Here is a 25,138-nt window from a genome sequence, read left to right on the forward strand (position 1 = left end):
CGTCAACTGACTGCAGTGTAGTTGCTCTTGACAACCACTGCAGGCTGTGATTAGAGCGACACCAGTGACAGATCCACTCTCGTGACACACTGATGGGAGTTGGGGACAGCCATAGAGATGCATAGAGTAGGCACCTGCCCTCTTTCCCATTCATTGCATTTGTGACAACGTGAGGGCCGCCACGTCGTCAACTCGGGCGGGACATTCTATGACGTTAGAAAGGCATCAGCCAGTTGGATCAACGCATGGAGGTCTTCTTCTTCAATAGGTTTATCTAGAGATTGTTAAATGGCTTTCAGGTGTGTGACGCCATCTACTGGTGCCAGTAGATGACTGACCTGAGACACTGGCACTGAGTTGATAGCGGATGGAAGCGAATCGCCAACGTTTTGATTGACGCCCACTCAAATCACAGGAGATGAAGACAGTTGACCACATGGTGCTCCCCATATAATCACACTTGTTTTGGGGGGAGTGCGCCCTCTAGTGTTTTATAACTCTATGGGCACATCACAGTAGGGATTCTACACACACTGCGCAGTCCATCGCACACAACACAGTAACAATGTCAACATGCTTAATGTAGGTGACCTTAAGGCTGTGTGAGATGGCCCATGAGCATGGTAATAGTAATGCCATTGTAGCGCTGTCACAGTCCATTATACCCGCCTCATCTCCCACCGCCACACTGTGACCTTCTGTAGACATGCCATCATCACTGGGAATGGTAAACAGTTACACACTGATTTCTCTCTCTCTCTCTCTCTCTCTCTCTAGGAGACTATGACAGAGCCTGTGCACGTGGATGTTTCAAAGATGAAGGACTCTGGTGAAATCAAGCAAGCTTACATAGGCCTCAAAGATACCAACAGGTACATACGTCTGCACACACCCACCCCACCCCACCCCACCCCTACCTCTACTTCCTCCTCTTTGTCTACCCCTACCTCCTCTCTTTCTCTCTCTCTCTCTCTCTCTCTCTCTCTGTCTATCTATCTCCCCTCTTCCTCTTCTTCTTCTTCCTCCCATACCCCTTTTTCTCCCACTGGCCCCAGGCACTTCCCTGGTCCCAGAGTGTGTGTGTGTGTGTGTGTGTGTGTGTGTGTGTGTGTGTGTGTGTGAGTGTGTGAACTCCTCTCTTTTATTCTGTGCAGATCTCCCAAGTTCTTGCGTAAACCGCTGGAAGCCAATGAGCTCCTGAGCAGGCTCAGGTAACCAATCAGGTGTGGCCTATGCATCATGAGGTGGAACCATGCATGGCCACGCAGACCAATGGGGAATGGGATTGGCTGATATTGACATTGATAAAGCTAAGTTAGGTTAGCTTGCGTAGTATTGTGCCTCTAACCAGCATGGTGATGAAGCTAAGCTAGGTTGGCCTTTGTAGCAGGGCTCCTTTAAGAAGCATAGAGAATGATCTACCTGCTCTAGGTGTACAGTGACTGAGCTTCTGGTCAATGTGCTACCATTCTGTAGACATTCTGACATGGACATTGTCTAGGTCTAGACTGTTGTCCTGCTTGTTACTATTGTTACTAATATTAGTTCTAACATTTATTAAGTTATTAAGGTTTGTTTGTTTTAGTAAACAAAGTGGATTGCTAACAAAGATGGAAGGGAATGGTTTGTTGTTAGGGGTGTGATGACACAAAATTTAAAAATGAGTATTTACTCAATATCAGAGGTGTGTGTGTGTGTGTGCGCCTGTGTGCGCCTGTGTGTGCCTGTGTGTGCCTGTGTGTGCCTGTGTGTGTGTGTGTTGCAGTATAAGCCACAGCATAGGGACTGAGGCAGGAGGTGTTCTGTGCAGTGAAAGGCTTAGCCGAACAGCCAAACTGCATGGCAGCATGGGAATGGCTCTGTCAGTCACCTGGTTAGTGATGATGTGGGGGGGGGGGGGGGGTCCAATCAGCTCTATGGAATGACTTTGCATGAAACCTGCATCTGTGGATCATCTGTTATGTTGCCTCCCCTGTTTGTTACCTCCTACTGTAAAGATCCATGTCGTTTCTGACCCTGCATCCACACACACACACACACACACACGTTCTAAACCACCCAGTGCCTCGATTGTCAGCATATTCTCAATAGCCAAGTAACCAAGCATGACAGCCTGTAGCACTGTAGCCCCATCGCACACACTGTATTCATTCAGCCAGCCAAGTAGTAACAGCACTTAAGCACCACACAGAGCTTCCACACACACACACACACACACAAACACCTCCACTCACATCCCGTGTCATCTCCCCCCTATTTTTATTATTTTGCTTCTTTTTGTTCCTCTCCTGTGTTTTGTCGGTCAGATCCCCCACTCCAGACTTCCATAGGCTGAATGAGGACGGAGAGCTGTGGCTGGTTTATGAGGGGTTGAAGGAAACCAACAGGTTAACCGTGTCTCTTAGGCGTGCGTGTGTGTGCGTGCGTGTGTGTGTGTGTGTGTACACCAGATTGCAGTGATGATGTGGGGCTGTGTGCCCTTGCTCCCTCCATCTCTCCCTCTCCCTCTCTCTTGCTCTCTCTCTCGTCAGTCTGTTGCTAATAGCCTCCAAACATGTGCATCTGTGTTTCACGCTGTGTAAGGCCTGACTTTACTGCTAGCACGTTACCTCCTATGAACCTGTATCATTCTACAGTGTTTTTAATCTATTCTGGAGTCACTGAGCTGGTGTATGTCGCTGTCAACTGTTCTCACCTGGTCCAAGTGACCGCAAGTTAGCTGGCTCTCCTCTCTGCTTCTGTTACTTCCTGAAACTCACCCTATCACAGCACACGCAGGAAACGAGGTTGACATCCACCACCTGCTTGATGGTCCTCTCCACAATGAGACGTCTGGGTTGGGGTTAGTTCCACTGGCCCAGTCTGCCTGAGCTGGGTGGTAAGGTAGCCCATACGTACATGACTAATGAAGATATCTCTTCTTTCTCTGTTTAGTCATGTGCGTATGGCGAGGTGGTAGGAGGAGACAGGAACATTCAGAGGCACAGAGGGGGGGGGGGGCAGAACAGCTCTTGTCTTGACACAACAGTTGTTAGTGGAGATGATCTGAGTTGGGCCGTGTGTGTCGCTAGCTTTAAGCATGCAGCTGGCCTGACGGACCCTAACCCCTGTGTGTAGAGGACTGCAGTAGCAAATCACTCACGCTGGTCTGATTATTGTGCTGATTTATTAGTCTGTCACTCTCTCTCTCTTTCTCTCTCTGCCCCTTTCTTCTTTTCCTTTTCTCTTTTCTGTTGCATCCTTCCCTGTCCCTCTTTCACCTTTTATACACACTCACACACACTCTCCCTCACACACACACACACACACTCTCCCTCACACACACACACACTCTCCCTCACACACACACACACACACACACTCACACTCTCTTTCTCTCCCCTTCATGCCCAAACACACCACATTCACACACACCCTCTCCTGTCCCTTAACCTCTGTCCCTCTGTCCCCCCTCTGCCGTTTCCCCCCCCCCCCCCCCCATGCCGTCTCTAGGTTGTTAGAGACCCAGCTGCAGTCCCAGCGGCGTAGCCATGACAACGAGGTGGAGGTGTTGCGAGGCGAGCTGCAGAGTGTGAAGGAGGAGAACAACAGGCAGCAACAGCTACTGGCTCAGAACCTGCAGCTGCCGCCAGAGGCCCGCATAGAGGCCAGCCTGCAGCACGAGATCACCCGCCTCACCAACGAGAACCTGGTACGCACTGTAGCGCACACACACACACACACACAGTACAAGATCACACACCTCAACATGACGACATGGTACTCTCCTTACACACACATGCACGTGCAAACACACACACACCATGCAAGATCACACACCCTAACCTGGTATGCAACATACACACACACACACACACACACACTTACGTGCGCACAAACACACAGTACAAAGATCTCACAACTTGCCTACAAGACCCTGGTACGTACCACAAACGCACACATTTTCTATTCAAACTATCTACTGCCAAGACCACAGGGCCAGGGGGCCATCCTATCTCATGGTAGGTGTGTGTGTGTGTGTGTGTGTGTGTCCATCCCTGTATCACACACTCACTGCGTGGATGTTACCTGACAGGAGATGCTGAGGACTGATGATCCGACAGAATACCGGAAGGCGAAAGTCAGCATTTTACGCCGAATGATTGTATGTACAGTAGAGGTTGAGGGCATTTTGTCTGTCCTCTGTGTGTGTGTGTGTGTGTGTGTGTGTGTTCCTGCACGTGTGTGAAAACTAACAGAGTTTGGTGTGTTACAGACGCTCTAACTCTCCACAGCAGTGTGTTCTAACCCACAGCGGACAAATTCTCAAGCACACCCTTTTCTAATACACAACGGATATAATTCAACACCCCCTCTTTTGAATTTGCAACCCCTGTTTCTCTAATTCACTGGTTGTAACGTTTAACTCTGCCACCAGGGGGCACTCTCTCTACACAGCCTAAGCTTTCTGTCTGTTCCCCTGATCTCAGCCGCACGCTCTGATAGATGTGGTGTGGTTTATGCTTCCCTCACTCTTCTTTTTGTTCTCCTCCTCCCTCCCTCCTTCCCGGTCTATCTCAGGATCTCATGGAGCAGCTGGAGAAGCAGGATAAAACTATCCGCAAACTCAAGAAGCAGCTCAAGGTGTTCAACAAGAAGATCTCAGAGATGGGAGGTAAGCGATGCAGAGATTCAGAGATGTCGCTGTGTGTGTGCGCATGTGCGAGTGAAACAAGTAAACGTGTGTGTGTGTGTGTGTGTGTGTGTGTGTCCTAGCGGGCGAGGCGGACCAGGTGTCCCCGGGTCAGACGGTGGATGAGTCCATCCGTCCGGTGAACATCCCTCGCAGGGAGAAGGACTTCCAGGGCATGCTGGAGTACAAGAAGGAGGACGAACTCAAGCTGGTCAAGAACCTCATACTGGGTCAGTACCTACCTTTAACCTTAACACTAGTTCAGACGGGTCTAGAACCTTATCCAGAACCTTATCCTCGGTTAGTACCCCTAACCTAGCCCGACTACACAATCTATACCGGCCCCATTCCAATACCTGCCACATGCATTCTACACTGGCTCCATGACAAATCTACAGTTACACACACATCCTATTCCAGCCTTATTCCAATACTGAATACCTCCCTCTGTGTCCTCAGAGCTGAAGCCTCGCGGGGTAGCGGTGTATCTGATCCCAGGTCTGCCAGCCTACATCCTGTTCATGTGTCTGAGACACGCCGACTACGTCAACGATGACCAGAAGGTCCGCACGCTCCTCACATCCAGCATCAACAGCATCAAGAAGATCCTTAAGGTAGTGTGTGTGTGTGTGTGTGTGGGCGTGGGGGGGGGGGGTTGAAGTGTGTGCACTGTAATAAAAATGGTGAAGAGTTTAGAAAGTAACAGAATGTCTGATCGACCTTTCTCTGCTCTCTCTCAGAAACGGGGGGATGACTTTGAGACGGTTTCCTTCTGGCTGTCCAACACCTGCCGCTTCCTACACTGTCTCAAACAATACAGCGGGGACGAGGTGAGATATATTCACACACACACACACACACAAACACACCACTTTTTCTCCTGCCGTGCCCTAACCTATTGTTTGTGTGTGTTCCTCCAGTCGTTCATGAAGCACAACACCCCCAAGCAGAACGAACACTGTCTGTCCAACTTTGACCTAGCAGAGTACAGGCAGGTCCTCAGTGACCTGGCCATCCAGATCTACCAGCAGCTCATCAAGTGCATGGAGAACATCCTCCAGCCCATGATCGGTATGTGTGTGTGTGTGTGTGTGTGTGTGTTTGTGTGTACATGAGCGTGTGTGTATGTGAGTGGGCATGTGTGTGTATTTGCTCTTGCGCTTTCTTAATTGTGTGTGTGTGTGTGTGTGTGTGTGTGTGCCCTGCAGTCTCAGGCATGCTGGAGCACGAGACCATCCAGGGTGTGACGGGTGTCAAGCCCACCGGTCTACGTAAGCGGACGTCGAGCATCGCTGACGAGGGTGGCTATACTCTTGACTCCATCCTGCGTCAGCTCAGCGCCTTCCACTCCACCATGTGTCAACACGGCACAGACCCGGAGCTCATCAAACAGGTGGTCAAACAGCAGTTCTACATCATTGGAGCGGTCACCCTCAACAACCTCCTGCTCCGCAAAGACATGTGCTCCTGGAGCAAGGGCATGCAGATCAGGTAGGAAGGCAGGGGAGAGTGGGGTGGTTGTGGGTGTGTGGGTCAGCTAAGAGCATGGTTGTATTGTACTGTAAATATCTGGTGGTGTGTATATAATGTGTGTGGTGTGTGGGGGTCAGCTAAGCATGGTTGTCTTGTACGGTAAGTGTTCCAAAGCTACTTACAACAATACATTTGTTTAAGTAAGTGAATCATCTATCCAACAGTCATCATAAGACAAAGTAATCAATGCTCACACCAGGGGCCATCGGCAGTCGTAATGCCAGTAGGCTAATTTTTGTAATATATTTTATTAGCAGGAGAGAACTTAATGGATATAATGTGTGTGTGTGTGTGCAGGTATAACGTGAGCCAGCTGGAGGAGTGGCTGAGAGACAAGAGTCTGATGGTGTGCGGCGCGAAGGAGACCCTGGAGCCTCTGATCCAGGCCGCTCAGCTGCTGCAGGTCAAGAAGAAGACTGACGAAGACGCGGAGGCGATCTGCTCCATGTGCCACGCCATGTCGACTTCTCAGGTACGATACCCAATCACAGCCCTCCTCCCAGTTAAACCACCCAATCACAACCCCTCTCAGGTATTGGGACTACCCGATCACAACCTCTTTACCGCTAAATTAAATGACAGGGTCCTCTCTCAGGTAAACCACCCAATCACAACCGATCTCAGGTACTAAACTACACAATCACAGCCCCTTTTACGATACGGATTAATGGAAATGACAGCGACATGAATGTGTTGTGATCCAACCTAGCATCTTGTCATTGTTGTTTGATGACTAGTTGGCTTTATCTGACCACAACCCCGTTGTGTTCTTCTGTCAGATTGTGAAGGTCCTGAACCTGTACACCCCAGTCAACGAGTTTGAGGAGAGAGTGTCTGTGGCATTCATACGAACCATACAGGTACTGTACCTTCTCTCAACACTTGTACTATACTAGACCTATGTTTTGTATCTTTGTGAGCGTCTATGTGTGCGTGCGTGTGTGTTAACTCTTTTTATTTTACTCTCTCAGACGCGTTTGCGGGACCGTGGTGAGACTCCCCAGCTGTTGATGGACACTAAGGTCATCTATCCTGTCACCTTCCCCTTCAACCCCTCCTCCCTGGCTTTGGAGACCATTCAGATCCCTGGATCACTCAACCTGGCCTTCCTCACACGTGTCTAGACCACACACACACACACACCCGGTGTGATCATGCTCAACTTCCACACACTCACATACATACACGCCACACCCACACACACACCCAGACACACACACACACACGCTCAGCTTCCACACACACTGCTGTCTAGTCCTTTTATCAGGTCGTGAGAACTCGTCCTTCATCCTCTGCTTGTACAAAAAGCCAAACTCTAAACAGAAACAACACTTCAACAGATCTAGTTATCATCTCCCTAATCATCTATCTTGAGACCCCCCCCTCCCCCCGTTAACTAGAACTGCACTGCACTCCAGAACCCAGACACCTAGAACCCAGTTGGCCTTTCTAGGCTTTCCCACCAGCTCTTTATCCTCTCTCCTCTTCTGTGTTCTGAGTAGTTGTGAGTGTTCTAGTGAGTTTGGTTCTCCAGTAGGGAATGTATCGCTCCACGCAAGCTAGCGCTCCGCAAAGCTAGCCGTCTCTCTTCTCTTCTGATGTCCTCTCACACACTGAACACAGTCAAGCCAAGACCCGTCGTCTGTACCATACTTCTTATACATATATAAATACATATAGATATGAATATATAATACCACGCTAGGATATTTTATTTATTGCGGTTTAATCTTTCCCTCCCCTTGAAGACAAGCTTTTTGTGTGCAGAAGAAAGACGTGGATTAGTGATTCTCCAGCAGCTGATCAGGGACCGGGGAGGAATAGTAGCCATGTAAAACAATTGGATTAGTCCCATTTTATAATATTTTTCAATAGCAGATTAATTATGTAGTATAATTTAATGATCGCTCATGTAGTCCGCTTTTTAAAAGTAGATTTTTATTTGTTAGTCCGTGTATTGTATTTTTTAACTCTCGCGTTAGCTTTGTCATGTGTAATCCACCACTCCTGCAGATGAACTTGGACTTAAGGTACCGGTGAAGCACAGGTGGGAAGAGTGGTTTAGTTTAGACTTCAGCAACTTTCAACCCAAGCAGACACTTAACCAAACGCCTTGCTTCTCCTGACTATCAGTACTGTTTACAGTTGTGACGAGAGCTAGAGTCTCCCAGGAAACTTTGAGGAAGTAGTCCACGGTCATGCCCAAATCAGGCCATGGTCGAGTCACACACACTCAAATAGGGATCTTACCCAGGCTCTCACACACAACTGTTCACCACACACACTCACAAACACACACACACACACACACACACACACACACACCATATTTCTGCACAGAAGCACACTGGATAATCTCTACTGTTCTATACTTACTACTCAGTGCAGAGCTCTTGAATAATATGAATAAATAAAAATAGTTGAATAAATTGTACGATGAACAAATTTCACTTTAAGTTATTTATTTTAGTATTAAGAGTTTTTCAATCAGAGAATTGAGGTTACTGTACATGCATTGATGAACCATGTATCCACTGAGCAGAGCTGACTGTTTGGTCGGTGGTTGCTTGGTTGTCGAGTGGTTGTAGACAGACTGTCAGCCTTGAATGTGCCCTGCCCCACTGTATGATACCGTTTTCAGCTTTATTCCAGAAACGTAATTACAGCTTTTGTGGACCAATGCCCTATTACCACCCACCACCCGCCTTTCCGGGCTGTCATGGTGACTAGTCTTTTCTCTTCTCCAGTTAATGCATGACACGGCACATTTATCGGTTGTTTATCCGTCTTGCAAGGGGGGCCATACTAGGATGCTTTCTTATTCTCCACCCTCATTATTGCCAAAAACAAGCGAATGCATTTAAACGAGCATGCGACACTGCCCTTCTTTTGCCTGCGTGGGCTTAGCTTTACCGCTACGTAGGAGTTATATCAGTCAGCTGTGTGAGATACCAGCCATTGATTCGCACATTCCCAGGCCTTTTTATATAAAGATAATTCCGTTGAACTGGAAGTGCCGAAGAGTGAAGGAATCAGCCCCATCTAACCAGTGATTAGGGTCTCCCTTCCTCACAGCAAAAACCTGATGAAGTGAAATGCCACCTCGTCATATCCTATCATTGCCTTTGTCAGGTTCTTTTTTCGTTTAGTTTCGCTTCTTCCCTTCTGTGCCATCAGTGAGTCGTATTTCCCCGTGACCTTATAAAAAAAAAAAAAAAAGTTAAATATTACAATTTGTGTTTTGATAAAGTGTTGTGGCGTGAAGGATGCATTGTCTAGCCGTCTGTCTACATGAGCACTTTTTAAATATTGCTGAGGTCGTCAAATAAACACTAATGAAATGAGGTCTAACCTGAACATAACTGATATTTTCTGTTCTTTTTACTTTGAGCTATTTCAAGTGAGTCCCGTCAGCTCAGAGAGATGGCTGTGGCATGCTTCCTTAAGAACACAAAAACATTCCCTGCGTTATTGTGACTGAGTCTCTCTCTCTCTCTCTCTCTCTCTCTCTCTCTCTCTCTCTCTCTCTCTCTCTCTCTCTCTCTCTCTCTCTGTACTCAGTCTCCTCTCTTGCTGTAAGTTTGTAAATGCTTCAGCCCTCTCATGCTGTTGCTTCAGACAGAGTTTCCTACTGTATGTGGTTACACATTATAATAGTGGCATGTCTGCTCAGCACCTGGTTTCAGTGATAGAATTGTATTCACTGTACTGTAGAACAATGTATCCATCTCTGACTTCTTAAAGGAGATACAGGTGCACATTATCACCCCCTCTTTGTTTTGAAGAATTGGTGTATCATATTTAGGTCAACACAAAAATGTCAGTCAACACTGAAGTATCATCTTTTAATCGACACTTGAGAGCGCCATATTTAAGTGTTTAAACTCATCTAATGACATTACACACTCCACCTGTGACAGTATCCATGGCGTCATGCTGAGCCTGGTGCCGTGCTTTTTTTCTTTCTTTTTCTCTTTCTTTCTCTCTCTCCTCTTTCTCTCTCTCTCTCTCTGACCTGTGTGTAAATTTGAAGAACTGGACTGTTTGTAGTTCCTGGTAGCTGTGCTTAGTGAATGTGTTCACCATTATGAAACTTGGAATAAGTTAAAAAGTGTCAAATATCTATAAAAGACAAATAAAGGAATTCAGCACTGTCAATTTGTGACTTTGTTTTTGTCGTGTCCAAAGCAGAGCTAGAATAAATATGCCTAAAATGTGTTTTAGGATTATTACCAGTATTTCAAACTTGCATGAGGAACACTGGTGAGATTGGTGAGTAGTGGTTTTGACATCAGGTTGTGTGGTTAAATCACTGTGTGACACATCTATCGACTGGACGTCAGTGATCTACAGTTGTGGTGAGAAATGACACAGTAGTCAGCCCCAGTGGTAGAAGCTGTGTGGTGGAATTAAATTACCACATCTAGTCGGGTTAGTGATCACCCCAAGGAAGGGATCAAGTGTATTTGAGTCTTCACATATACTTCTCCCACTTCCCATTTTACCTTAATACATGCCTCCATAAACCCTTGTGCACTTAAAGATGCACTACACAATGCATATGAACATCACAGATCCCTGATAAACAAACGGTTCACTACTCTATTCCATAGCATGGATTGAATCTTCTCTGTGTCAAATCTCTCTCCCTCTTATCCTATATAAAACATATCCTGATCTACAGGTTGTATAGTATCATCCCCATGAAAAAGATACACTCAAAACAATGCCTTGGAGTTAATTTAAATGTTGTACTCCTGGTAATGTTAAATACACTAGCATAGCTGTTTTTGGTCCGTTTGTCCGTCCTGCAGCTGGTTGCTATTTCAGTGTCCCCACAGGTAACTGAGGCCTGGAGCTCTGAGGGTTGCCTAATACCTGGCTGTAATGCTTCTATAAGAAGCTTACTGCTCTCCTCTCGGACCCTCAGCCACAATCCTATTCACAGAACTAAGACACAACTCTGTTCCCCTGGGACCCAATATATACAGAAAAACCTCTCTCCCTAAGGTAAGAACTAATATGTCAACATCTTTATTTATTTTCTTTCATCCTGCTGTTATTGTATTGTTCATGTAGGTAAAGGTTTTTACCAAAGGAATGTTATTGAGGCATTTGTAAACTGTAAACAGTTATTGATATCGGTCAGATGTTAGTCTGATATGAAATGCAACATACACAGTAATCACAAATGTTACAGCAGACCACTCTAAATGAGTGTTTGGCAAACGGCTGAAGATCCATCGATAAGGCAACCTTCTTAAGAGACAGGAAAGCTTTTTCAGTGCCTATTTTTGGCATGAACTCATAGCGGTACTGTAGGCCTGATGGCTAGTAGTCTTTCTTGCCATTGGTACAGTTAGATAGTACCTAGTCATTCAAGGCACTGTTGTTTTATTGCTGAAAATTGCTGGCGCATAAAACTCAGTTTTTCAGTTTCAGTTAGTTCTGCTGGAGGGGTGCTCAGTCCACGGAATATGAAGTGCATCTGTAAAGAAAAGAGGTTCTGGATGGCAACTGTTTTATCATAGAAGTGCTTGTGAACCTATTAAGGAGTCCAGACAGGACAACCATCTCATATTTGGAGATCACAAAAAAAACCAGTGACATGACGAATACATAAAGAACCAAGCTCATGTTTTCATAGAAGCGTTGATTTTAAAGTATGACTATAACTGATGGAAGTGGGAGGGGAACAAGCAGGATATCTCTACTCTGATAGAGTGCTCAGCACATTTGACTGTGAAGGCAGTGTCAGAAGGTGGAACTGTTACAACAGCATAAAGCATATCTACAGTTTAACGTATTAAAGTGTCTGTTATAGTCCTGCAGGGTGAATACCATGTACAGTATGTATCATACCCTGGGTATATGGCGCCTATAATTGACAGCATATGTTGTATTTCTATACTACAGTGGTGGTTATCTATATTTGATATAAAAATGTCATGTTTTATTCAGCAGTGTGTGATGTCTGTCTCGTCCTGTGGGTGTGTATCTGTGGTTCCAAGAATAGTCAAGCCGCTCTTCTCTCCTCTCCTGTGCTCTGAGGCGGATCAGGCAGGAGGGAGATTACCCACTGCTTATCTCCAATACAGCTGTCCACACACACACACACACACACACACACACACAAAGTCCTACAAGTCACAACTCTATACTTATATACAGTATATAAACTCAATAGAGCAACAATCAATAAATTGTATTTACAATCATGGTGGGAGATGACTACAATCATGGTGGGAGATGACTACAATCATGGTGGGAGATGACTACAATCATGGTGGTTTTCCCAAAACCGTAGCCTCTCTATGTTTCCACAGGCACAGTGTTGACTGGGTGCATTTCTGTGTGTAAATGGATGCAACAGTTAGTTGCTCTGTTCCCCCCCAAGTGTAGTGTTGACTGTGTGTGTGTGTGTGTGTGTGTGTGTCTGTGTCTGTCTGTGTCTGTGTCTGTGTGCTTTTTCCTCAGGTGTGTCTTTGACCAGCCACAGTCATGTGTGACCAGACCTTTGTGGCCATCACCTTTGGCCCGTGCGACTGCTGTACAAAGAACAGCCCTCTGATGAACATCTACATCGGAACTGAGCCCATCAACTACTGCTCGCTATGCGTGGAGATGGTAGGACCTCGCCCCGCACCCCCATCTCCCTCACACACCCAACCAGCCAGGCAACTGATGAAAATGGGCTTTTGTTGCCAACTCCTATAACAACACCTGTGTATATTGATGTCAAACTAAAGTGTTTAGTCGGGTGTGTATCAGCCCTATACCCATCACTGGGTCTCGTTAGGAGATAAGTGAAGACATCATGTTTATTTGAGAGGGTTTGAGGGGTTACAGGGGCTCCTGCCCAGAATGCAGTCCCCTCATCTGCCTCTCCAGCCTGATAGAGCAGAGAGCCCCTCTCAGCACCAACACACACGCACGCACGCACACACAATGCCAAGAGGTGTCCCCTGAGCTTTGCCTGACAGGCTCCCATTAAAGTACACACACACACACACACACACACACACACACACACACTAAGGGAGATGGGCTCTTTTAGAGAGAGATAGTATCAGACACATGCCAGTGGAGCTTAGCCTCTGCAGGCCTATCTGTAATGATCCTCTATCTGAGGCTGGCAGCTCATCCACACTGATAGAAAGTCCATTGTGTCCACAGTCCACTGATAGAAAGTCCATTTCTTTGCAGAGTGATAGGCCAATGTTCCTACTTTATTTTAATGACAAACCATACTATGCATCCTTTGTACCCTAAATGTAATAGTTATCCTAGCCCATACCATACCAATAAATGGCATGCGTATCCTATGAAAATAAGATTAGAATATTTAAGATGTCATTAAGAGACATGGACGCATTAGCAGGCTCCAGCCTATCCATACACCTATGTTGGGGGGAGAGAGAGAGGCACATCTCCTCGTGACGTCATCGCGGCAGCATCAGCTGTAGCAAGGCAGACAGCCTTGGCAAAACAGCGCGCGACAAACATCTGATCTCCGTCGTCCCTTTTCCCGTTCCCTTCGTTTTCCCCTCCAAAGATGGCGTGCCAGGCGCTTCTTCCGGGTGAGACCCTAAAGACGCTGAAGTCGGAGAGCGACGCCCTGAAAAAGAAGCTCGAGGAGGAGCGCGAAAAGCTGCATGATGTTGAGCGTGAGTGCTGGGGGTGGGAGCGGGGCCTCGCGAGGCACAGATTTATAGTAATAATAGGTAATATGACAGCAAAAAAAAACGGGTCTCACTCTCGGGAATATTCACAAGATTGGAATTTCCTATTTACATTGATACAGTATTTTGTGTTCATCATATGTTCATCATGGCTGAACGCATTCAGTATCAGATATTGTTCTTCATTTCATATTTGCACACATGCTTATGCTTTTTCATTGGTTTTATGTAGACGTCAAAGTGACAGCGTAATAATACCTACCAAAGTGGTTATTAATTTGGAAATGAGCGGATTTGTCCTGCGTCGTGTGTTAATGCTGGTAATCACTGGATGGGTGTCCCACGGACGCGCGCGCTGTAGTTTGTCCTCATGTGTCCTCGCGTCATGAGGAAAATGAGTCTACCAACTGACTGGGATCGTTCTTATGCTTTTAATTTCCCCATGAAGACCAATACCTGTTAATTTATTTGTAAATAAAATATGTAGGCTATTTATGCAGTTGTGTGTGTGTGGTGTGTCAGTGCACCAGGTGGCTGAGAAGGTGGAGGTGTTGGGTCAGTTTGCGATGAAGACACGACGCACGCTGAAGGGTCATGGGAACAAGGTGCTGTGTATGGACTGGTGCAAGGACAAACGCCGCATGGTCAGCTCCTCACAGGTACACACACACTCTCTCACACACACACTCACATCACATCACATCACATCACATCACATCACATCACATCACATCACATCACATCACATCACATCACATCACATCACATCACATCACATCACATCACATCACATCACATCACTACACACCACATACACACACACAACATCAGATCACTACACACCACATACACACACACAATATCACATCACATCACATCCACAGTCGAACCCTCTCAGCTCTGTTATGACCTGAAGGAAGGGTTATCCTTCTGTCTGTCTGTCTATCTATCCCTTCTATCCCTCTAATCTGTCTGACTCCAGTTTGACCCATCATCCTTCCACTCCTCATTTCCTGCCTTTCTCCCTCCTACACCCCTGTCCTCGCCCCCCTCTCGTTCTATAGAGGAAACATTACATTAATAATGGACACAAATTACATTCTACCACAAGTAACAATACAGAATGAGCAATTGTTGTTGATGACTCTTTCTTTGTAAGAGACTATATTTCTTCTGATCTCTGTCCTCTAGGATGGAAAAGTTATCGTTTGGGATGCGTTCACCACCAATAAGGTAGGTAAAGGTGTGGTTTCCCTGGTTAAAGATCTGACTGACAGGTCATATCACTGCTGTTTTAGTTTTCACTGTCCATCACATAATGCACTGCTCCCTGGAGAGGAAGTATAACATGTCTGGGAGAGGGAAGCTAAAGATCATCCTTCCATCAGTACACTTTGTGACTCTGTGACTCTGCGTGTGTGTGTCTGTGTGTGTGTGTCTGTGTGTTAGTTGGAGTGCACTTTAATGAAAGCCTGGTTTCATTGCCTGACTAATCCTGGTGGAGCAGTCTTAACCCAGCTAAGAGCACATCCCCATTACCACACCCCACAGTATGGTTTTACTACAGGACTGTGTGTGTGTGTGCGTGTCTGTGTGTTTTAAATATAAATCCACACTGACTGTCTATGTGTTGGTGTGTGTGTGTGTTCCAGGAGCATGCAGTGACCATGCCGTGTACATGGGTGATGGCGTGTGCCTATGCCCCCTCTGGCTGTGCCGTGGCCTGTGGGTGAGTGTACCGGAAACCTGTTTTTACCACAGGGATGAAACAGCTTTCCTGTTGACCTGGTCTAAAAGGCCACTCTCCTTCTCTTTTCTCTCTCTCTCTTCATCTCTCTCCTTCTCCCTCTCTTTTTGTTTATTTTATCTTTGACCTAACTGTCTCCCAGTGGATTGGATAACAAGTGCTCGGTGTACCCGCTCTCATTGGACAAGAACGAGAACTTGGCCGCGAAGAAGAAATCGGTCGCTATGCACACCAACTACCTATCAGGATGCAGCTTCACCAACTCAGACATGCAGGTAAGACGCTGTCAACTTGCGTCTCAAATCACACCCTGTATTCCCGAAACAGTGCACTGCTTGTGACCAAAGCCACATAGGACAGCTCTGGTCACAAGAGGTGCACTGCTGTACATGGGTAATGATAGGCCCCATTTTGTAGATCAGAGGTGTTGGGGTCTTTGTTCAAGTGCATGAAGCCATTATGACAAAGGAGAAGCAGGCATACTGAATGCATCCACCAGGGGGCCCATGTGAGTCCGATCTATCAAAGAGTAGCTCTTCACTGACATGAAAACACTCACTGATTCTGAGCTGCCAGGAGAAGATACGAGAGGGAGGGAGGAAGGAAGTGAGGGAGGGGGGAGGAGGAGGAGGAGTGAATGTTAGGCTTTAATAATTCACTAGAGTCAGTCCCTCTTCAGCCGACCGAGACAAGGAAGAGGAATGGGGGAGGGGGGTTGGAGAGGGAAGGAGGAGAGGTGAAAGTGATGGCAGGGTAAAGAAAGGAGGAGAGGAGTGAGAGTGATGGTCATCCATTGTGGGTGTATTTATAGACCATGAGTGGCCTTTATCTACCATAGAGCTAAGCACGTTGACCTGAGGGGAAAAGCACATAACACTTTCTCACGCACACACACACACACAGGCAATTTACAGCCAATTTACTGTAAAAGGCCTGGAAGTCCCCCTGTATATAATGGGCCTCCATGAGAATATTGTTATATCATTATGTTTGCTAACAACATTAAAGGTTAGCCGCTCCCCACCCTAATGAGAGTGCAGCCTCAGAGTGCCCTAAGCCAAAGGTCATCCTACATTCACTCTCTAATGCACTGGGCTTCTGCCAGTGTGACCATACAGGACAGATGCGTACATGCGTGTAAGTGCCCCATTTTCTCTTTGTATCAGTGGAAGTCTTGGGGGGTGGTAGTTAGTGACACAGACAGCTCATAATCTCAAGGGGAAGACAGACAGACAGACAGACAGACAGACAGACAGACACAGAGACAGCTTTATTATACAGTAACAGGTCAATAGAAGACACTGACAGGGGTACATATTCTGTCTGGTGAAAGAGTCCCAGGGTAGGGGGTGGCTTCAATACCACTCTGACGTTCACAACAAGGCTGTTCGTCACTCTGTAAACTGGGTCTGTTTTAACCGGTGACTCCACCGCAGTAGGAAACTCCAGTTGCCCATAGATCATGTATAGTTGACACATGACATGGCACAAGGTGTTCTTCTCCCCTACTGTGTATGGTTAAAACCAATGGTTAACACTCTCTTGTTTGGAAAGTCCCTGTGTTCACCACCGGAAGGCAGTGTTGTCACCAAATTAGTTTCAGTGTTATTATATTATATATTATTATTATACATATTATGATATTTTATGGATTATTAAAATGTTATTCAATATTATAAAAACACATATTTTCATACTAGAAGTCATGTTTATATGTGGTAATGTGTGTGTGTGTGTGTTAGCTCCTGACTTCGAGTGGTGATGGTACGTGTGCTCTGTGGGATGTGGAGAGCGGTCAGCTGCTACAGAGTTTCCATGGTCACTCAGCCGATGTCCTCTCCCTGGACCTCGCCCCATCGGAGACTGGGAACACTTTTGTGTCCGGGGTGAGTGTGTGTGTGTGTGTGTGTGTGACAGTGTGTGAGTGTTTCGCTTCTCCTTTACTGCTGTCTCTCTGTCTGTTCTCTACGTATCTCAGAGTGTTGTGTGTGTGTGTACCATGTGTGTGTTCCAGGGCTGTGATAAGAAGGCCAACGTGTGGGACATGCGTTCTGGACAAAATGTCCAGTCGTTCGAGACACACGACTCTGACATTAACAGTGTGAAGTGAGTAGAGCCCCCCCCCCCCCCCCCCACACACACACACACACACTCTCCCTTCCTCCTCATGCTGATGGAATGTTTTTCCCAACATAAGTCTGGCTGTAGACCATTAACATGATATACCCCCCCGCCCCTGCCCCGCCCTTACTCCAGGTACTACCCCAGTGGAGATGCGTTTGCCTCCGGCTCCGACGACGCTACAGTGAGTTACAACACAGCTTATAACACAGTCATACTGTGTATCACAGCTCATTTCACCTGCTTATCTGTTTATCTCTACTGTACATGATGATGTGTCCCGGTCGTGTCAGTGTGTGTTGGACTAATAGATCAGCACTTTGACCTGGGTTGGTGTTTGTCTCCAGTTACAGACTCCAGTTACTAATTTCTATTATATTTGTAGCATTTTTGTAACCATTACTCTATTATGGGAGGGATACTCATGCATCAATAAACACTAAATTGTGTGTGTGTGTGTGTGTGTTTCAGTGTCGTCTGTTTGACCTGCGTGCCGATCGCGAGGTGGCCATCTTCGCCAAAGACAGCATCATATTCGGAGCCTCCAGCGTCGACTTCTCTATGAGTGGTAAGACACAGCAGAGACCTCCTGCTACACTGGTCAGACGCAATGGCTTGACACAAAGACGTAGTCTGAAAATATTAAATATGACACGTCTACATACAGATATGTGTATTTTGCTCATATTCCAATGTTGAATCCAAGTGTTATATCATGAACTGTAGGTTCTGACATGTAGCAGCAGACCTCTACAGGCCCTCCACATCCACAGGGCTAAGTCCCCACCTCAGCTCTTCTCACCCCAAACCCACTTATTTACATCGATCCATCACGAGAATAGACCAAGGGGACACACAGGGTCTCATAGAATTATCAACAGAATGACACAGATGTGAGCCTGTCAGTGATACTGCGCTGTTCTTGATCCCACTCCTTTCGCTGTCTATTTCACTCAGTGTGATTGCCATGGCCCCAGTGTTGTTGTTCATTTTGAGTCAGACAGGTTCCAGTCCACACAAAGGCAGTAGTCAAGTTAATTAGGTTCATGACATTATATAAAAGGGCTTTTGGGAACAGTGAGTCGGAAGGTTGAGTGCTTCGAATTGTTTTGATTAATTACCGCTTGCATACAATGGCATTTATTCAAATTCTTGTTTGAAGCCTTCTACTTCTGGTTGCATGACTCTGTGATTTGATACTAAATACAATTTATCCCGTAATTACAATTATCAGAATGTGATTTTTGTAGTAGTACAGTACAGTGTTCTTGTGAAATGGAATAAATGTCTTTTTTATATTGTATGGGCATAAGTGAAAGGAAACCCACTTCAGTCTCGAAAGGGAGTTTACACTCATCACTGTCTGGGAATTACCATGGTTCCATCTAAACCTGGATTTCTGTTGTGTTTTACAGCTGATAATCCCCCACTGTTTACATGTAAAAAAACAAACTAAACTCAAGTGCACTTTTATGTCTGCGATGTCATCAAGCACATTGGAGGGTATTCTGAAACCTACATCCCCCCACTCTTCTTCATCCCTATCTACTCTTCTTGACCCCTTCTGCCCTTTACCTTTCCCATAACCCTCTCTGCCCCCCCCCCCCCAGGTCGTTTGCTGTTTGCTGGCCATAATGACTACACCATCAATGTGTGGGACGTGTTGAAGGGGACGCGGGTCTCCATCCTGTTTGGCCACGAGAACCGTGTCAGCACCGTCCGGGTTTCACCCGACGGCACCGCCTTCTGCTCCGGGTCCTGGGACAACACTCTACGGGTGAGAGGAGAGGAGAGGGGGAGGACACAACACTCTATAGGGGGGGAGAAAGGGGTGACAGAGGGGGGGGGGTCAACACCTTACAGGTGAGGAAGAGAGAGAGAAAAGAGGCAGGAAAATAGACAGCGAGAACATTGTTGGAGCGGGTCAGGCTTTGCTGATACCATGTGCCACATTGGCAGAGTGGAAAGCCCTGTTTCTGCAGCTACAGAGACAAAGACACTGGTGTATGTGGCATATTTTTATTTTATTTTTCCAGCTTTTCTGCTTACAGCCAGTGTCTTTCCTCTGCTGACCTCATTTCCTACTGAGAAGTCCTCCCCAACTCATGATGTGTTCTCTCTCTTTTGCAGATCTGGGCCTAGAGCTGTGACATCATCAGAGCAAGACAGTTCAACATCAGGGGTCACAGGTTGGCAGTAGGGTCATGTGATCGACTATATAAGGCACCCTGACCAGAACCCACACTGCTGCACAAGTGTGCTTTTTCAACCTCACCTTCACGCACTACACACACACACACACACACTCACTCTCACACACACACACACACACACCACCTCAGTCAGTATGTCCTAACAATCTAGGTTTCTTAGATTGATAACTTTTTATTTGATTGGATCAAATGTGGATCTACTGTGGATCAAATGTTGATCAGGTTTATTCCTAAGCTTTATTATTGTTAGCTTGATTATTACTGATATTGTATTATTATTAGCATTATTGTTATTAATAATGATGTATAAAATTAAAGCCAGGGCCACAACTGACCATGATAGCTCAGATTCCCCAGTCCTAGTCCTAGTCCCAGCAGCATGTAAACTGCCCTAGATCAGGTCCTAGCCATGTGCAGTATTACTGATTGTCTTGTATCTAAACTCACTGCCACTTTTTACTGTTCAGTTTCCATACTCTGTCCAACTTAGATCTAATGTGCAATACCACTATTTATACTGTGCAATCAAACTATCCTAGTTATCCAGAGAGGGAGAGAATTAATAGGCCTCCTTGCAGTATTATTGTGACCATAGATGTTTCTTCTTTCATGTATTTAAGATTACTTGTTACCTGGATCCTAAGTACACACTTCCTTGAAAGAGAAATAAATGTTATTTAAAGTACCAGTATTGATACATTTTTGTGAGCTCAGAATTATAACGTTCCAATCTGACATTTTGGTCGAAATTGAGTTAGGTATATATACTTTTGTTGTATATTGTAAGTTTATTAATGTCTGTGTGGTGCTATTTTTGCGAGGGAAAAAAAGATTCGGTGTCCGTTTATATTCAAATATAAAGGTTCCATCACCAAAAACACCCGTCAAGTTGGCGTTATAAGATTCTACTTGCGATCCAATCATGCGCCTATCATATACACAGGCGGACCAATCCAACCCCACCTCTTAGCCATGCCCATGCTGTGAGAGCTACGGCCGATGGCGCGCAAACCAAACGGCCAGAAGAACACTCAAGTTAAAGACAGCTAGCGATATAACTAGCTTACTTGATAGACCTACTAGTCACTATTGAGTACCAAACCTTATCAGACTATACTAGCTATAGTTAGATTTATGCATGTCCGCATACTGCTAGTATACTGATGCTGATATTAAGATAGTTAACGTCACTCAACAATTTGACACGTGCAGCTAGCTAGCTATCTAAGTTGTTTTTCGTTTGTAGTCTCAGCAAACTAGCTAGTTAGCTAGCTAACCACATGGTCATGTGAACTGCCACCTGACTGGGCTGTTGTTTTGTTACAGAAATGGTGATGAAAGTGAGTACAGTTGATAAATAGAGAAGGAGAACATGGGGAGAGAAGTTGAAACATCCAGAGCAGCAGAGACACCAAGCACAGCAGAGAGGGGGATGAGAGCAGCAGACAGGAGATAGGGGTGGGTATTGCCAGCCGTGACCTTGTTTAGTTGCACGTAAACATCACAATACCAGAATATAAACAATGGAATATATTGTGATGCTTTTAGCAATTAAATCATAGCTGCCATATTATGGATAGGTTAATGTCATTATTGTAAATACATACAAATCACGTGAGCAAAAAACACAAAGCACAAATATAATTTTCTATCCACACACAAACACCTCTTGTATTCGTAAACCATTATTTTAATAAATGTTAAATGATTTGTATATATGCAAAAGATGTGTGAATAGATGCTCTTACATTCGCAAACAAATGTCACAATGTGTGAATAAAAACAAAAGCAGTGACAAACATATTTCCAAAGTTTTAAATAAAAGCATGCTTTGTGTAAGTATCCAGTCATTTCAATACAACACTTTAGCGTTAAAACTGTCGAATCTGCACCTCTCCACTGTTAGAAATGCGGTAAATATAGGTTTCTGAAGAGCATACAGTAGGCTACAGCTCAAACTTGTAATTTGGGAAAACACAGCACAGCTATTATGAACAGAGGTGTCACATATAAATGTATAAATCATGTCTGCGTATGAGTTCATAGAGAAGAGCTGTGTAAGGGCAGCATCCTGGGTGGAACCCGGGGCAAAACTGTTAAGAACAAACTGTTAAAATGACAGAAGGTGAGATGGTGACAAAGTATACTTCATGAGCTGTAACCGCAAAACAACTGGCATTTGGAAAATTTGAGGTGAAGGAGCAAGTGTGTTTGAACAAGAATTGTTAGCATTGTTAAATATCTTGCTAGCTGGATCGAATCCTCTGGTAGCTAGCCAGAGAGAGAGAAATGTTGAGCAACATTCGCTAACTGAGCTGATCTAATAATTGAGTTTGTGGTGTGAAAATTAGCTGACTAAGAAAGTCAGACAGCTAGCTAGCTACAACATCAGAGGAGCTAATGTTAGTAGCTGGAGGATCCTCAGGGGGCTCAGGGTTAATAAACACAATGTTGTCACCGTCCCCCACGTTACTACTGGTAGCCTTGTTAGAGTCCTCCTCTATGTGCTTATCTGGCTTTGTGCAAGTTTTGGGCGGCATTGTCAGTCTCTTTTATGGCTTATCATTATTTAAAACTGAAAATGAGGCTTGTTCTAGCAGTCAAAAGACTTTGATTTAAGTTTGGAGAAACGTTTTCATGGAGAGGTTCCTACGCATGTCTTCACTCCTCGACACGCATATCGGAATATCGCTACTAGATATGTGTATGTGCAGGTTCACGATTAGAGTTCACACCGCCTCTACGCTACCCCTGCCCCCTTGTTCCAATTTCCTGTTCTGTTCCAGTAGGCCCTATCCTTCGGCCTACGTATAAGCAAGAATTCTTCAGATATGGTGACATGAAGTGGCCAGCACTTGTCACGAATCAAGGCATTGCTGATTCCTGATTCAGAAATGCAAAAAAACAGAGGTGGGATATCATCATGTCTGACCATGTCATCACTAAGCAGGTATCATAGAAGTTAATCTTTAAAATTATCATTGGTCTAGTCACCTGGGGCCTGCAGTGCCTCAGGGACTGCTGAGGCAAACCTGCGGGGCTGCTGGGATCTTCAAGACATCCTTAAGAGAGGGAAACGGTAAGGACATACATCAGAGAACTGATTCAGAGAATCAGGGCATCCTTAAGAGAAGTGAGAACAGTATAAGTATATACATCATTGGACTGACAAAGTGTGCCTGAAGTGGACACCTGGCACATGTCTGACAAGTGACCCAAAAATTACTCACCCTGGGGTCCATTTCTCTTGTGTGAACTGACAAACCTCCCACCTCATCAGTAGGGTTTGTCTCCAATAGGAGACATGTTGCTGATCAGTGTCTGAGGCAGCAGTCCACTCACTAGTGTTGGTCTGTCTATGTCAGCCCACTTCTCTTCAAGAGTGAGGCACAACACCCTCCTGGCCTCAACTTCCTCTTTAAGGAGCTTCCTTTCTGTTCTCAGATTCTTACCCTGGGACCTCCTTACAGTAAGCTGCTTTTTTTGTGTGTCTGTTTTGCTGAATCTGCTCAGCCATAGCAGTCTTCAGCTCTGCAGTCAGCCTCTACTGTCCATTTAGACTGCTTAGCAGATCTTCAATTTGCTGTTTCCACAAGCAAACTAGTTGTATCATCAGGTATCAACAAACTTTAATTGACTTTCTCCCATTCATTCAAGAATACACTCACCATTGAGAGGACATAAGGGGAGTCTTTATGCTGGCTACCTTCCTCTGCAAAATAAATCCTGAGCTTCAGATTGAAGTTCTCCTTCTTCAGTTTAGCAATTAGCTGAAAGTGAAATGAATATGCTTATGCTGCTGAATTTACAGTTTATCAAACTTTTAAAGCAGAAGAGAAAAATAACAAATTTCTGATGTGACCTACATTTTTGCTATCAATCCTAGTCCATTGTCACTGGAACAAGGATCCATGCTGTGTTCTTGGGGCTGATTGTATGAAATAAGACACATATATTCTTCATTATAGTTTATCGTGATGTGTCACCTTGGCATACAGCTTCATTTTTAAGAATGAAAATCTGGCATTGACCTATAGATGTATTGCAGTTTGTTGGTTTAACATCAACATGGAAGACCATTTTCAAAATTGGGTAATGTTAGAAATTATTTTTAATAAAAACAGTTTATTATTGCTATAATAAAAATACATTACTGCAGTGTGCTAAATTTACTAATGTGATGGCCTGTTGATAAATGAGATGAATCAAGCATTAGTCCCATAGTACTTTGGATTAATACATGGAGAGGTTGAGCCAGGTCATCAAGAAAGATGTTGCAACACACGCTTACACAAAGAGCTATAGTGGAATAATACCAGGCTAGGGAGGACATACCAGAGTAGGTGTCTTATCTCTAACAGGGTGCTGACTCCGCAGCTGGGATGAATGGTGTGACCAGCCCGTGAACAACAAGGGATGCCAAGTCTAAACCATGGTTCCTCCCCAACCAAATAGCCAATCACAATCATTTTGTATACTGTAAATACTTTGTTTGACTGTTTGAATGCATCCATTTTTGGAAGGTTGGTTACAGATTAACAGCTTGCTAACTGTGATTTTCTTCGCCAAAAGTGGTCCTGGTACAAGCCTAGAATTTTGACATATAAATAAATAGCTAAAAGTAAGAAGTAGTTTGTCTTCTCCTTCAAATAAAGAACACGTTTTCTCACAGTAAGCATGAATAAGTTATTGATGAGTAATATCATCAATAAATGTAATGCTAGTCATAAAACCAGTTACCCAAACACACGTTTAAAGCAACGCTCTGTCATTTCTGTACCTGCATACATTTTCTCATGCAAGCATTTGTCATTCCATGAGTGCAGAAAGAAACAAAATAAGATTTAGAGTGGGCTTATCTTTATTGTTTTAAATAAGTCATTCTAATTATTTAGAAGTCATACTTATCATAATCAACAAAATTGTCACAGGTGGTGAAACAGGAAGAGGCTTCAAATCGTCCAATCATCATACAGCCCAGCCCCCTTGTCTATTTAAACCAATCAAGCAACAAAGTGGCATTCAAGCGATGATTGATTGGTATTAATGGGCCCAAAGTGTGCCAAGAAAATATTCCCCATACAACATACATCATTACACAACCTCCTGAATAAGGTGTAAAAGTGCTCGGTGAGTGTACATCCTAGCTGTGTTCTTTCAAAACATCAGT

The 25,138-nt window shown here is 45.0% G+C and overlaps 2 protein-coding genes across 2 annotated transcripts in view; both read left to right on the forward strand.

The window, feature by feature from the left end:
* myo5aa (myosin VAa) overlaps positions 1-10,350 on the forward strand; it is a 36,827-nt gene extending 26,477 nt beyond the window's left edge. The window contains exons 28-40 of the mRNA XM_083691475.1: positions 778-872; positions 1,155-1,211; positions 2,307-2,387; positions 3,493-3,691; positions 4,561-4,654; positions 4,756-4,902; positions 5,132-5,286; positions 5,413-5,502; positions 5,593-5,743; positions 5,881-6,163; positions 6,503-6,677; positions 6,985-7,065; positions 7,177-10,350. Coding sequence (XP_083547601.1) covers positions 778-872; positions 1,155-1,211; positions 2,307-2,387; positions 3,493-3,691; positions 4,561-4,654; positions 4,756-4,902; positions 5,132-5,286; positions 5,413-5,502; positions 5,593-5,743; positions 5,881-6,163; positions 6,503-6,677; positions 6,985-7,065; positions 7,177-7,329 — 1,761 coding nt within the window. The 3' untranslated portion in view covers positions 7,330-10,350. The remainder of the gene's footprint in view (positions 1-777; positions 873-1,154; positions 1,212-2,306; positions 2,388-3,492; positions 3,692-4,560; positions 4,655-4,755; positions 4,903-5,131; positions 5,287-5,412; positions 5,503-5,592; positions 5,744-5,880; positions 6,164-6,502; positions 6,678-6,984; positions 7,066-7,176) is intronic.
* Positions 10,351-12,706: 2,356 nt separating this feature from the next.
* LOC310819847 (guanine nucleotide-binding protein subunit beta-5b) lies at positions 12,707-19,987 on the forward strand (the record flags this gene model as incomplete). The annotated part of the gene is made up of 12 exons (XM_083691257.1): positions 12,707-12,832; positions 13,761-13,872; positions 14,410-14,546; positions 15,079-15,120; positions 15,540-15,616; positions 15,777-15,909; positions 17,377-17,520; positions 17,649-17,740; positions 17,891-17,939; positions 18,227-18,323; positions 19,366-19,532; positions 19,898-19,987. The coding sequence occupies 12 exons, from the start codon at positions 12,707-12,709 to the stop codon at positions 19,985-19,987; spliced, it is 1,266 nt and encodes a 421-aa protein (XP_083547383.1).
* Positions 19,988-25,138: the final 5,151 nt, after the last annotated feature.

Source organism: Argentina silus, assembly GCF_951799395.1.
Source record: "Argentina silus genome assembly, chromosome: 19".
Classification (NCBI taxonomy): Eukaryota; Metazoa; Chordata; class Actinopteri; order Argentiniformes; family Argentinidae; genus Argentina; species Argentina silus.